Source organism: Pseudorca crassidens, chromosome 5 (assembly GCF_039906515.1).
Source record: "Pseudorca crassidens isolate mPseCra1 chromosome 5, mPseCra1.hap1, whole genome shotgun sequence".
Taxonomy (NCBI): Eukaryota; Metazoa; Chordata; class Mammalia; order Artiodactyla; family Delphinidae; genus Pseudorca; species Pseudorca crassidens.
In genome coordinates this window covers 45203784-45218113 of record NC_090300.1, presented here as the reverse complement: position 1 = coordinate 45218113, position 14330 = coordinate 45203784, and the positions used below count along the sequence as shown (strand labels likewise).

The window sequence follows — 14330 nt, the reverse complement described above, 5'->3', positions numbered from 1 at the left end:
TGATGCACATTTAACTCACTGCCTTCTCCACTGATAAGATGCAGATTTGGACACCCAGGCAGACAGCGATTTCCCTTACAAATGTAAATGTTTCTTACAGAGGGTAACTCCTGCTTGGTTTTCAATGTTTTTTCCCTTTGCCTGCTGTTTCCTAGAGAATAACCAACTTAAAATAATTAATATACCAAAGAGACATATTTTAGGGTAGCAAATTCCGCTGCTTTGTAAAGTGGCTGGGCCCCTGTGGGTCCCCTGGGGTTGCTCCCTCCACCCGGCTGTGACTCCTGGAGCTACCCTGCGGGGCGGGCTCCTCCACCTGGGGGCTAAGTCTCCTCCCCCATAACTGTCGGGTGTTTTAGTACAGAGAGCTGGCCCTCTACCCTGCAGCCTCACTACATGGAGGAAATAAAGGTTTTCCATAAAGGTTTTCTGGTTTTTAGTGGAAGTTCTGGTATCTAGACACATGTACACACATCTGGAAATAAAGATAAACAGCTGTAGAAAGGGGAATATGAAAGGGACAATTAAGAGAAAAACGCAATTTGTCATTGGGGACACAGAGTGGGTTTTAAGCAGACATATTTTGTACAGTAAGAACAGCTAGTTCTTATTCTTATTCAATACAAGTTCTCATAATTATTTTTAAATTAAAAGGCACAACGACTGCATTATAAGAGGTATGAGTCTAGAGAAAAAAGATGCAGTGGTTAGCTTTTTCTTCTATGCATTTCATTGGGAACCATATTTTAGCCTTTCTTAGTGTCTTGAAGCATTTCCTAATTTCAGGTTTACCACCACTCTCTGACCTTTTGAGCTGGAGTTTAGGATTAAAAAATAAGAGGACTTAGGTCTGAAAATGAAAATACATGTTTTTCCTAGAAAATACCAAATACTTGGGAATGTTCACCAGAAAAAATCTTGATTCAAGGAGGTTTTCAAAATCTGGAGGCTCCTGACTAACTTGACTGAAGAAGAGAAAGGAAAGGGCAAGCAGTTGGTCTGCTGCTTTTGCTGTTTTCTTCCTCGGTCTACTTTCACTGCCAGGATTGGGGTTTGGGGTAAAGTGGTGGGGAGTGAAGGGAGACATGGTACCAGGCACCTATGGGGCTTTGAAGTCATAATGGCCTACCTAGGGTCAAGTGCTTCTTTTCTGTTTGTTAGCTGTGTGACCTCAAGGAAGTTAATGAACCTCTCTGAGCCTCAGTCCCTGCATTTGTAAAATGGCCTTCATAGGCTTATTGGGATGATTCAGTGAGAAAATGCAGAAAGATTTTACATCCCCATAAGTGCAGATAGCATCATTGTTGTTTTCTGCCTGCTTTTTCATTTATTCATCAAAGATTCTGATTCGGTGGGCCCCGAAAAAATGGTTTTTAGAAGGCACCCTTTAGAGTTCTAATGTCCTCAGTGTACACCTTGAGAAATGCTGTCCTTAAGGGATGAGGAACAGTTTGGGCATCAAGGGGGAGGGCAGGGCTGTCACGTACATGCACACACAACCCGAGGGGATACCCCAACATTGTAGTACATGTCCATGGAGCACACATAGTTGGGGTACCTGACCTGCAAGGCCACAGGCGGTGACCCTTTTGGGGGGAGGGTGCAGAGAGAGTGGTGTGTGTGTGTGTGTGTGTGTGTTTGTGTGTGTGTGTTATGCAGGGTATGCTTGGGACACTGAAGAGCTTTCCCTCTGAGGGAGCACGCAGGGTGGGAGATGAGGCAGCAGGGTGGGGGTCCTTGTGTGCCATGCCAGTAGCTCAGGCTTTGGCCAGGAAGTGGTGAGAAGCCACAGAAGAGTTTAGGCAAAGACATGATTAGGTCATGCTGACGGTCACACGAGGGACGAACCAAGAGAATGAGCCAGTAATTGTGAGAGAATATAATCAACCAGCTGGGTGGGGAGAGAGCTTGAATGGAGGCGGAAACAGTTTGCATTGAGGAGGGGACAGATTTGAGAGATGTGTTGGAGGAGGCAGAGGAGGTTAGGAGGACACGATTGTGCTGCTTGCCGAGAAAAAGGAACTAGTGATGACCCGGAGGTTCCAGTTAGGTGACCTGGTGAGGTCAGGAGGAGCGGGTTTTCCTGGAGAGGGGAAGACAGTGATTAGTTAAGTGCTGACTGTAGTCCATTGAAAGTGCTGAATTGACCCTTGGGCCCTAGGCACCTGGGACTCTGGGAAGGGGCCTGGAAGGGGGCAAAGATTTAGGATCTGAAACCTTGGCGTGAAGGCGAGCAGGAGGCAGTGTGAGGAGGGTGCACTGATGTGATCCTGGGACACGGCGATCTAATCCCCAGGAGGCTGGGGCCTGGAGCCAGGAGATGGAGCACATGGAGAGGGGAGAGGCCACTGAGGCACGGGAGGGGGGAGGGGGGAGCCTGTCACGTGCTTCAGCTAAAGAGAGAGCAGTCACTAAGGACGGAGAGGGCCCACTGGGTCTGTCGGACAGGAGTCCTCGGTGGCTGTAGCTCGGGTGGTTTCGGTAACGTGGGAGAGCAGAAGGCAGGTGGCTTTGATTCCGGGAGAGGGTGGGGAGTGGGAAGCGGAGACCGTGAGTTCTCGCGTGAGACCAGCACTAGCAGGGCAGAGGGAGTCCAGGCGGTGGTGAGGACGGAACGTCAGGTCAGGCGGGGGATGGACCGGTTAATTGAATGGGAGCTGTCCGAGCCCTTAATTCTCAGGCGTGCTGTGACTGAGGGAGGAGGCCAGAGAAGCAGGTAAGAAGACCTGGGCAAGGGAGGGCGATTCAGGGAGCAGCTCTGGGAACCAGAAGGAGGGGCTGGGGACCAGCGCGGGCTGGGCGGGGCAAGGAGGATGGATCGCTGGAAACGCGGCAGAGCAAGGGGCGTGGCGGGCACGGGGATGCCGTGCAGGGACCCGGTGCCGGGGTGCCGGGGTGTGAGCGGACAAGCTGGGCTTCAAGGGCACGCTCCATAAGCCCCGTCTATATCCTGTGGTTTGGAGTCAGGCCGTAATGGTAGGTGGGGAGTGAGAGGGGCAGGAAGAGCCTTGAGGAGGGAGAGAGTTCTTTCATCTGCAGCATTTCTGCAGAAACATAGTATGATCATTTTGAAGACTCATAATTATTTTGTATAAAATTAGTATCCGTTTATAAAACTGGTTTTCTTTTCTTGTTCTAGTGATGATCACAGTGCCTCTTCAGAAGAAAAAGGTATGGAACTCTTATGTCAATGTTGAGTTATCGAAAACTTAACCTATACTGTGGAAATTTGCGTTTTTAGAAAATGATTTTTTTATTAATTTTATCTGTTGGCTGCAGTTTACATTCATGCATTCACCAACTTACAGAAATGTGTTAAAATAATCAACAGGTTAGGATGATGCGATAATGACAATTTTTCAGAATTTTCTTTAAGATTGTTTTTCAACAGATATTCCAAAAGAAAAAAGAAGTGTAAAGAACTTGGGCCTTTGTAGTTTTTATAACTTAAGAATAGAAAATAAGTGCTCTTACATCTCTCTCCTTTAAAACTCTGGCTCTAATGTTCTTTTTAACCTTATTTTAAATTCAATAAAGTAAGATTAGAGAAGTATTGTCAATTGAATTCCATAAATGTTCCATACACAATGACTAGATATTTTCTTTAATACTTGAGTGTTGTCGTCAATTTTAGATACTTAATGAAAATGACGACACACAATTCTATCCCTGAAAGTGGGTCAAATAAACACTTATTTATTTATTAAAAAAATTATTATTTATTTCTGGCTGCGTTGGGTCTTTTTTGCTGCGTGCGGCTTTGTCTAGTTGCGCGAGCGGGGGCTACTCTTCGTTGCGGTGCACAGGCTTCTCATTGCAGTGGCTTCTCTTGTTGCGGAGCTCGGGCTCTTGGCGTGTGCGCTTCAGTAGTTGTGGCTCGCAGGCTCTAGAGCGCAGGCTCTAGAGCGCAGGCTCAGTAGTTGTGGCGCATGGGCTTAGTTGCTCCGTGGCATGTGGGATCTTCCCAGATCAGGTCTCGAACCCGTGTCCCCTGCGTTGGCAGGCGGATTCTTAACCACTGCGCCACCAGGGAAGCCCAATACTCCTTTATTAAAGGAAGGTCTTGGTCTAGGTTTGGGGGTTGCTGAGGGTCGAGTCCTCTCTTGGGCCTGAGCTGCTTGTTATTAAAGGCTGTAACCAGTGTGGGGGGATGTGTTTCTTGCTTTGGCTCCTTCTCTTTATCGTGTGCTGCATGGCTCCGAGTCCTTCTGGAGGGTGGTTCCGAGGCCACTTTAGTTGTTGACCTGTGTCACTTGCCTGCAGAGTGGCTTAGAAACTCCTCAGCTCATCCCTGGGCCACTGTCTTACTTTTGCAAGTTCCATATCCTGTGTTTCATTTTTCCAGTACAGAATAATAACCTGCCTGATAAAAGTTTTCTGATTAAAATCTAATAACAGTTTCTGCAACATTTGGCTGCAGTGTGCAGTGTATGGGGCTGTCGTGAACCTGTCAAGTGTAGGGTTGGATCTGGCCAGCTTTTCTGCTTCCTGGTGCTGACCTCAACCTCACCCGTCCCTCTCTTTGCTTTTGCCTGTTTCTGTCTGCTTGAGATGCCTCTCCCTTCCTGCACACTTAACCTTCCAGGCTTGTTTCAGCGCTACCAAATTCAAGGACTTGTGCTGAATTCCACACCTGCAGTGAATGGTCTCAGTTTCTCTCTTGGACCAGCAGAATACGGGCCTTCCTTCGTTTTGTACTGTCCCGATTTCTTCATTTGTCTGTGCGTGGCTACTGCTTGCCCTCGCACAGGCTGTTTGCTGGGACATGGATTTTCTCCTAATGCTGCAGAGTGCCCATCACACGGTGGACACTAAGTCAGTGCTCATTAAATTGAAGGGACAGTAGTCTCTGCCCACACCCAGGGGAATTAGTCAACTGGTAATTAAGCCCCTGTTGTTCACCAGCCTGGCGTGGGTGAATGTTCCAGACAAACGAAATGGAAGAGTTGTCTGTTCCATGAGCAGGCTAATTGAGCGTGGCGTAAATACAGACTAGGGACATGGTAGCTGAGGGGCAATCCTTCCCTACACAGAAATGCTCTTGCTCTGTTTAGCATTGTTGGTAACTTCTGCAGCAGTTACCCCTCCTTCTCCTATACTATAATACCTCCATTCCCATGCATCCACGCTGGCTTAGGCTCTCATCACTTCATATCTGGATCTCTGCAGTGGCCTCTGTGTCAGGCTCTCTGGAGTCTAATGCATCCTGAGCGTCAGTACCCCCCAGTGTCCACCAACATCTTGGGGAACACCATGGCCCATTCCAGCTTGAAGCTGTCATGTAATTCTGCGTCTCCATGTTATTCCGCGTCTCCATGTCATTCCCTGTAGGAGAACCATCCCCCAAGGCTAGTTCTTCCTGACTGCATTCCAGGTCCTCCCTAGTCTGGTCACAACTTATCTGGCCAACTTTACATCCTCACCTCTAACCTATTTGTGTCATTTTACGAAATTGTTGACAGTTGTTTGCCTGAGTTGACTGTTAACTGGGGAAGGACACTGATTCTTTGGTATAGTAACATCGCTGTCTGCCCTTCAGTTACAAAATCTAATACCAGGTGCTTTTTTTTCCTTTCTGGTGTCAAGTTACTTAATCACCAGGGGTGTTTTTAGGGAGCTGCTGAGTTAATCAAACAAAGAAACAATGCCCTGTGGCACGAAATTGAGAGATTGCCAGGGATCCAACCAAATGTAATGATAAAGTTTGTTGGCTTTCTGTTTGCCCTCTATTGGAAAAGGCTTATGGTTTCTTGAGCTAAATCTTTTTTCCTTTGAGAATATGGCATTGTTTACCGTTGGTAACTGGGCATTCATTTGACAGGCAAGGCTGCTTTGGCTCTAAAGAGGTGATTCAGTTTACGGAATAGGGTGCTTCTGTTATTTTTGGTTTAGCAGCTTTTATAAAAATGGACGTAATCTTCTATTTTATCCTTGTATTTATACTATTAAACTTTGTTTCTTTCTCAAAATTTAGATTGCCCCAGTCCCAACCTAGATACTTCAAAGGACTCTAAATCAGGTAAGGGATGTGATTAATATTGGTAAATGCCCAAATGAAATTTTTACAAAATAACCAATTCATAGCAAGATAAATTACCATTTATTTTTCTGTTTTACTTCAGACAATCTGAATGAAAGGTAGGGACTTTCATCGTTCTACTTGAAAGAGTTGAATGAATTTTAAACTTCCGTGATTACCTAGCCTAGTGAAATCAGTGACTTTAAAGTTTGGTGATAAAGAGGTACTTAGTGAAACTGAGAATTTATCTGATGGGGCAGTCAGGCCATTTCCTAGATTGGCTCCACTAACCTAATAGAGGGTCCTCTGTGAGCCCAGCCAGGTGGTGGCTAGGGTAGTCCTGGGAGGCTTCCCTGAGGAGGTGATGTTCGACTTGAACTCTGAAGGATGAATTGAGGTAACAGGGCAAAGGTGGGGAAAAGAGTTGTCTTAGTTCAAAAGGCTTGCAGGTGTAAAGGCCCTGATGTGGGAAAGTGCACAGTGCTTGTTTGCAGAGGCTGAAGAAGGTCAGATGACTGGAATCAGAGAGAGAGGGGAAAGGTGGCAGGGCCATAATGTGTCTGCAGAGGCAGGTGGGGGCTAGATTACATAGGCCCTTTGGATTAAAAAATCTGTTCTCCGGAGAAGATGTACAAATGGCCAATAAGACATAAAAGATGCTCAATATCATTTCAGGAAGATACACATCAAAACCACAGCAAGATACCACTTCACACCCACAAGGATGGCTATAATGAAAAAGATAGTAGCAAGTGTTGTCAAGGATGTGGAGAAATTAAAACCCTCATATACCGCTGATGGGAATGTAAATTGTCACAGCCATCTGGGAAAACAGGTCATTCTCAAATAGCTAAACAAATTACCATTTGATCCAGCAATTTCTCTCCTCTGTGTATACCCAAGAGAAACTTGTGCATGAATGTTCACAGCGGCATCATTCATGATAGTCAAAAGTTGGAAGCAACCCAAAAGTCCATCAGGTTTTAAATGCATAAACAAAATGTGGTATACCCTTTTGTATTACTTTGTTAGGACTGCTATAACGAAATGCCACAGACTGGGGGGCTTAACCAACAGAAATGTATTGTCTCACAGTTCTGGGGGCTAGAAGTCTTTTTTTTTTTTTTTTTTTTTTTTTTGTGGTACGCGGCCCTCTCACTGTTGTGGCCTCTCCCGCTGTGGAGCACAGGCTCCGGACGCGCAGGCTCAGCGGCCACGGCTCACGGGCCCAGCCGCTCCGCGGCATGTGGGATCCTCCCGGACCGGAGCACGAACCCGTGTCCCCTGCATCGGCAGGCGGACTCTCAACCACTGCGCCACCAGGGAAGCCCTAGAAGTCTTGAGATCAAGGTGTTGGCAGGGTTGGTTCCTTCTGAGGACTTGGAGGGAAGATCTGTTCCAGATCTCTCTTGTTGGTTTGTAGATAGCCATCATCATGATCATATGATGTTCTTCCTATGATGTGTCTCTGTGTCTGAATTTCCCTTTTTTGTAAGGACACCAGTCATCCTGGATTAGGGCCTACCCTAATGATCTCATTTTACCTGAGGTAAATACCTCTATAAAGACTCTATCTCCAAATAAGGTCATAGTCTAAGGACTTCAAACATGAATTTTCTTTTGGGGTGGGGGGGAACACAATTCAATACACAACACCATATAATGGAGTATTATTCAGCCATAAAAAAGAATAAAGTGCTGATACATACTATAACATGGTTGGACCTTGGAAATGTGCTCAGTGAGAAAAGCCAGGTACAAAAGCCTGTGTATTATGTAATTCCATTTATATGAAATGTCCAGAAGAGGCAAATCTATTCAGGCAGAAAATAGAGTATTGGTTGTCTAGGTCTGGGAGGAATGGGGAGGTTGGATAGTTAAAAGGTACAGGGGTTTTTTTTGGGTGATGAAAATGTAAAATTGATTGTCATGATAGATGTACAACTCTGTGAATATGCGAAAAGCCATTGAATTGTACACTTTGAGTGAATTGTATAGTATGCAAATTCGATCTCAATAAGGTCGTTATAGGAAAAAAAAAAAACAGCTTATATCAGAAGAAAAATATCCAAAGCTTGTTGTCCAGAAAAAATCCACATGTTTTCTTGAAAAACTTAAGCTCAGTCATGTCCGTGCCCAGGGTCCTGCTTCCCGAACAGTTTGCTGGGACTGTGGTTTCTGCACACTTGACTTATTCCTGTGATTAGGTTTATGTGGAATAGAATATGCTTCAGGACATACAAGTAGCAAAAGTTGTCCCTTTGATTTGTTTCCTTACCCTTGTCATTTCTGAGAACAGAGCCAACTGGCAATCTTGTTGCCAGATGGTAGAGTTTTTATTGTTATATCTGGAAAATTAAGTATATTTTCTCTTTTTCCTCAAGGTAACATTGTACGGATTTGATGATTACGTCGGCTATTTTTATGAGGTTTCCATGTTCCTAGTGACAAAAGGGGAATCGTACCTAAAGTTACGTGAAGTACCCTTTGGTTTTAACGTTAAATAAAAGAGGAGAACTATGGATTTGTAAGATATAACCAAAATGGAGATTAAAATGGGATTGTGCAAGGACAGCTCTCCCCCAGCTGTCTGAGAAAGGAGGAGAAAGCCCGCTGCTGGTGATAGTGTCCGAATCAAAAGATGAGAGTTAAAAGTGTGTACCCGCAGAGTATAGTCCAGCCAGTGGGTAACACAGATGGTCAGGTGAGTGAAGGGACAGACACCTCAGGCCAGAGTGGGGTGGAGCTTCTCAGCTGGATGAAGGGAGGCTGGCCTTGTCAAGAAGCAGAGGGTGATTTTTGTAAACTGAGAGCAAAGCTGATACGGGGTACAGGGCAGGGCAGCGAGCCCCAGAGGGGAGACGGGAGTGACCCCTGACTTGGCCTCGGGAGTGGAGAGGAAGCGGGCTGTGCAGCCGTTGTTCCTCTCTAGGCCGAGAGTATGTGGAAGGGGCTGTGGCCTGCATCCCCCTGCTGTCTGCCCCGAAGTGTTCAACCCTCAGAGGGGAGAAAATGCACCGGCCTCTGGACCAGATAAGGCCTGGGACCTGCTCTTTCAGCTTGCCTGCTGTCACATTCCCTCTGTTCCCTTTCTCACCTTTCCCTCCTTTTGTTTTTTTTTAAAGTAAAATTTATTTTTAAAAGCTTAGCGGTTTTTTTAGTTGAATGCAGTGGATCAAAGGAAGGAGTATGGATTTTGTCCGCATCTAGGCTGGCGTTCTGAAGGGCAGCCGGGCGTGGCGAAGGTGGCACCCATCAGGATGAGAAGCTGGGGGAAGAGAAGCTCAGAGCTGAGGGTTGTTTGTGCACCAGCTTCCCTGAACAGGGAGCCTGCTGCCAGAGCTTTCACCTGCACAAATATGGGAAGGGTTTAGTGCTTACAGTAGCAGGCTTGGACTGGCCTGTCACTGGAGTTTAGGAGTGAATGTGACCTATTAGTAACACTTATTAAGTGCCTACTGTGTGCGAGGCCCTGGGCTGGTCCCTCTTCGCAGACATCTTATTTAGTTCTCAAATTTGTGCCGTGAGGCAGAAAAATGGTCCTGGGGACTTGGGCAGGCTCACAGGGCAGGGAGGCAGAAACAGAATCAGGAGTCCGAGGTCCAGAACCAGAGGGAAGGTGAGCTGAAGGGCTGGCCCCAGACTCCCTCTCCCAGGGACCTGGGGCAGAAGGTGGGCCTCACCTGGGACTGGTCCAGGCAGAATTACAGCCCTGCAGAGGTCCCAGACTGCCGGTCAGAACCGACAGAATAAGGAGGGGCCATGGTGGGGGCTGCTTGCTTCTTTAAAGCTGGGCAAAGCATTCGTTCGTTCACACATTCATTCATTCATTGCGCATCTGTGTAGGGATGCGTGCTGGGGAATCAAGGTGGTGAGACACAGCCTCAGTCCTCCAGGGCTCACAGACCAACAGCTAAGCAAGCAGGCACTGCTTGGCAATGGGGTAAATGTGACAGGATCAGGAAAGAGGCAGGGCTCACCTACCTTGGTGGGGCAGAGGGAGACTGTGAGCAGAAGTGACACTGCGCTGGCTCTTAGTGGATACCTAGGAGCTCTGGAAGTGGGGTCCGGGGAAGGGATTTCCAGGCAATGGGATGGCATCTGTAAGGGCTTGGAGGAAGGAGTGGTAATCATCCTGGGGTACAGCTTGGGGAACGAGGAAGTGATTAAAATGGGTTGATTCTAGGCCAGTGGTTCTCAACCCTGGCTGCACACTGCAGTTATCTGGGGACCTTTAAAAAAAATACTGCTGTTCGAGCCCCATCCCAGAGTCCCAGGCATGGGTGTGTTTAGAAAGCTCCCTAGGTGATATCAGCATGCAGCCAAGGTTGAGAACCACTGCTCTGTTCTTTCAGCCCTGGAAGACCAAGGCCATGTCCTATCACTTTGATTTCCCAGCACCTGTTTCAACACCTCGCCCTCCCCTCAGGCATCCTCTCATGCAGGAGTCTGCCTCCTACTCCCCCCACCCCGCCCCATCCAATCAGTCTCTAGCTCCTGGGTGTTGAACTGCTGAAGTAACAAGAAGCATGTTTGCAAGTGTAACAACACGGTTAAGAGGGCAAGTTCAGGCCAGACTGCTCAAGTTGAAATCTTAGCTCCAGGCTTCCTGGGCGGGAGATAAGGGGTAATGCCCTGGTGCTCCGTGGTGTTGCATAAGTCAGTTAACTGACCTCAGCTTACCTCATTTGGAAGTGAGAGTTAATGTGTAAATATACGTAAAGCTCTTACGTAAATATATGTAAATATATATACATATGCAAAGTGAGTAAATACATGTAAATGAGTGAATACACGTAAATGAGTAAGTATATGCACAGCGCCTGGCACATAGTGAACACTCCAAAAAGCTGCTCTTAGCTGCTGTATTATCGTCCTCATCTTTATTCTCAAATCTTTCCATTTCTCCATGGAACTATTGTCCGTCCTTGGCTTTGGTTGTCAGTAGTTGTGTGTAGGGAGGGAAGATTTGAGAATAACATGAATAGCTTTCCGTGTATTTGCTCAGGGGATCCTGAGCCTGCGTGGGGGGCGAAGCAGGACGGCAGTCGAGGGGAGGGAGTGGAGGGGGTGCACTTGGCTGACTCTGCCCGGGCGCTCATCTGGGCAGCCAGGGGAGGCCCAGGGTGCGCCTGGAGGTGGAGGTCAGATCCAGATTTGGGAGTAGGTGGCCAGCGCTCTTGGGGCTCTTGAGGTGGAAAGAAGGCTGGAAGCGGGGAGTGTGGGTGGAGTGTGGAGCGGAGCAGAAGGCAAATGGAGGACACACGGAGAGGCAGGCGGAGAACCAGGACAGACGGGAGGGCTGTGCGGGCAGGACGGGAGGTAGGGGTCTCGTCTACCCGTGGCAGTCATGGGTCTGGGGCTTAGTGGGCCTTTGGGGACATCAGGGAAAGGATTCCAAACTAGTTGTGGGAACAGAAGCCTGACTGCCGTGGATGGAGGCGCTGAGTTGGGCGTGAGAAAGAGGAGGGAGCATTCTTGGGGATCGCTCTTTCCAGAAGTAGTTGAATACTATAGACTGTTTGTCCTATGCTTCAGGGAAATGGCATTTACACTACAGTATTCTGCACTGTTGTGTCCTTGAACTTTTTGCATGGAGCCTTCTAGACGTACGAGTGTGGGTCCAAGACAGGAGCAGCGAGAGCAGGTCAGGCTGGGTGGGACTTGGGTGACACCCAAATAAAGTGATTGTTGCAGCCAGAGTGTGATTTGAGCTCATATTTAAGCCATTAAAGTGTGTTTTATCCAGCTCCAAAGAAAGATAAGCCTTCTTTTCTGTAAACCACGCTAGTTTGGGACTTAGTGAGAATGGATGAAAAGAAGAAATTAGTTGAGTTTGGATCTGTTTTATTATATGTATAATTAAAAAAAAATAGTTCCTACTTTTATTCATTGTGTGCTTCTCCTGGCATATGCTTTTTTTAAGGTGAGGACAGCAGTTCTGAGAGCAGTTCTGAAAGTGAATCTGGTGAGTTATCTGTGTATGTGTTTCTTTAATTACAGAATTCTAGTTAAACATAGACACCTTTATTTTTATTTTAAAGTAATGCCCAGATCACTTACATTGCTTGAGGACATAATAATTACTAGTGTCTTTTTTGTGAAGTACTGAAAAAGTGCTCACATGGTAAATAATTGCTAGTTGGCAAGCAAAGTGGCAAAACAGGATGAGCTGAAAAAGAAAGACAGGAAATGGTTGCTATTGGTGAGAGGCAAACATTTTACCTATTCTCCCGTTAGCCTGTGTTTTTTCTTAGTTGTTGTATGAATCTGATTTAGACCTTTTTTTTTTTTTTTGTAGATAATGAGACGCCAAAACCAGAAAAAACAAGTGAGTATATCCTTCCTTCCTCTGACTTTCTTTCTTGTTGTTGAAAGGAAGAAAGACGGATAGGCTTTGAGATTTTTAAGTTGCAAGTTGCTTGTTCGTGATCTTTTCCTGTGTAAAATTGGGTTCAACATTGGGAAACGAATAAGCATTTTGAAAATTTGAGCTCAGTAGACTTGGAATACAAAGGATGTGTTCCTGGTCTGCATTGATGCCAAGACTCTGCATGTGTGGTTCTGCCCTCACGGTTCCCAAAGGAGAAGAGATTGAGGGACTGGCTGAAATCTGCATTGTCTCCGCAGTGGCCTTGGCTTCCTTCCGAGGTGGTCGCCACCCACAGTTTATCACAGAGTAAACTGTTTGCTGCTGAAAATGTTGTACATTTGTGGTTTAAAGTTTCTGGCTTGCTCTTCTGGCTGTTTGTGAACAACTTGGGTATGAAACCACTGTAAAGACGTAGATTCTAAATATAAAATTTGGTTTTGATCTAAAGTTTTGTGAAAGACTTAGGAAAAAAATGTTGCATGACTAAGCTTATATTCTAACTGATTTTATTTTACTGCAGGATTTTTTTCCCCCAGTTCTTAGAATATAATCTGCTTATGAACACAAATACTATAGCATGGCAGTCAGAGGGCTCCTTTGTAATATTTTTAAATTAATGAAGTCTCTTCACTCAGAAGTCCTTCTGTCTTTAATCTAATTCTCTCTGCGGTTTCCCAGCGGAGAACCCGTGAAGGTAATTGTAAGCTCCTTGCAATCACGTTATGTATTGATAAGAACCTGTAATTATTTCTGTATCACACTCGTGGAGTGGATGTCACATTCTGATACCCATAAGGAAAGAATGTGTACCAGCCCTCCTACTTCCAATCCCCTTTATACATTGTAAGGACTATTTCATCCTGCAAAATGCAGTCAGAAGTCTAGCCTCCAGCAGATCGGATTAGGGTAGAAGTGAAGTCAGAAAGCTGTGTATTGGGATCCGGTCTTTGTTGTCCCTGGTTAATAATTGAGTAAATGGCCACAGGGACACAGAGTCCAGAGGCAGGGCCCTCAGGGTCCTGGAAGCCAGGCCTGGACCAGGTTCTCACCAGGGTGGCAACCAGGTGGAAGACATTTGAGTCACAGAGGCTCGAGATAGGCTGATGTTTGGGTGGGAGGGCACGGTCAATGCGGTCAGACAGGGCACGTGTGGGTCAGGGAGCTGCTGGACCTGGCCCTTGGCCAAATTAGACTCCTGGATGTCTCTGGCACTGAAAGTGGGTGGGCTGAAGATGCTTGTCTCTGGAGCCCCGAGGCTATCCACGGGGCCCTGCCCTCCCCCAAGTTTATTCTCTTTGTTAAAAGACCTTTTATCCTCCATTCTGGGGGGAGAAATCAAAGAGACCCCCCCCCATTCACCTCCATTCTCAGGTCAGGTGGAAGGACCGGCAGGCTGCCCTGGGATGCTTACTTTTCTGTGGGCTGGCTGGTGATGCAGGCCCACCCATCATCCTCATGATCGGATATGCCTTCCACTCATAGGCATGAGCTCTGAGGTCACCTGTGTCGTGTGGATTAAAGAGAAGCTGTGGTTTATGTGTTGGAGAGAATTGCATCAATTTCTCTGCTTTGGCTGGGAGGACCTGGTGGAAGACTCAGTTTGCTGGGTGGTTAGGATTCTCTAACCTCTTTTCTTTTCTCTGCTCCCAAGGCAGATAGGTAGAAACAAAGACATGGGATGTGGATGAAGTGCAGTGTAGATCAGCAGTCCCCAGCCTTTTTGGCACCAGGGACCAGTTTCATGGAAGACGGTTTTTCCGTGGACCCGGGTCAGGGGGGTGTGGATATGGCTCAGGCGGTAATGCAAGTGATGGGGACGGTGATGGGGAGCCCCAGAGGAAGCTTCACTCGCTCGCCTGCCACTCACCTCCTGCTGTGAGGCCTGGTTCCTAACAGGAACCAGGGGTTGGGGACCCCGGGTATAGATGATAGCCGCTA

At 46.8% G+C, this 14330-nt stretch overlaps 1 protein-coding gene across 2 annotated transcripts in view; it reads left to right on the top strand.

Annotated features, from left to right (window-relative positions):
- LOC137224858 (NACHT, LRR and PYD domains-containing protein 1b allele 3-like) overlaps nucleotides 1–14330 on the top strand; it is a 37211-nt gene that overhangs the window by 6629 nt on the left and 16252 nt on the right. For both annotated transcript variants that reach the window (XM_067737883.1, XM_067737884.1), the window contains exons 2-5: nucleotides 3140–3171; nucleotides 5975–6019; nucleotides 11946–11987; nucleotides 12321–12350. In XM_067737883.1, coding sequence (XP_067593984.1) covers nucleotides 3140–3171; nucleotides 5975–6019; nucleotides 11946–11987; nucleotides 12321–12350 — 149 coding nt within the window. The remainder of the gene's footprint in view (nucleotides 1–3139; nucleotides 3172–5974; nucleotides 6020–11945; nucleotides 11988–12320; nucleotides 12351–14330) is intronic.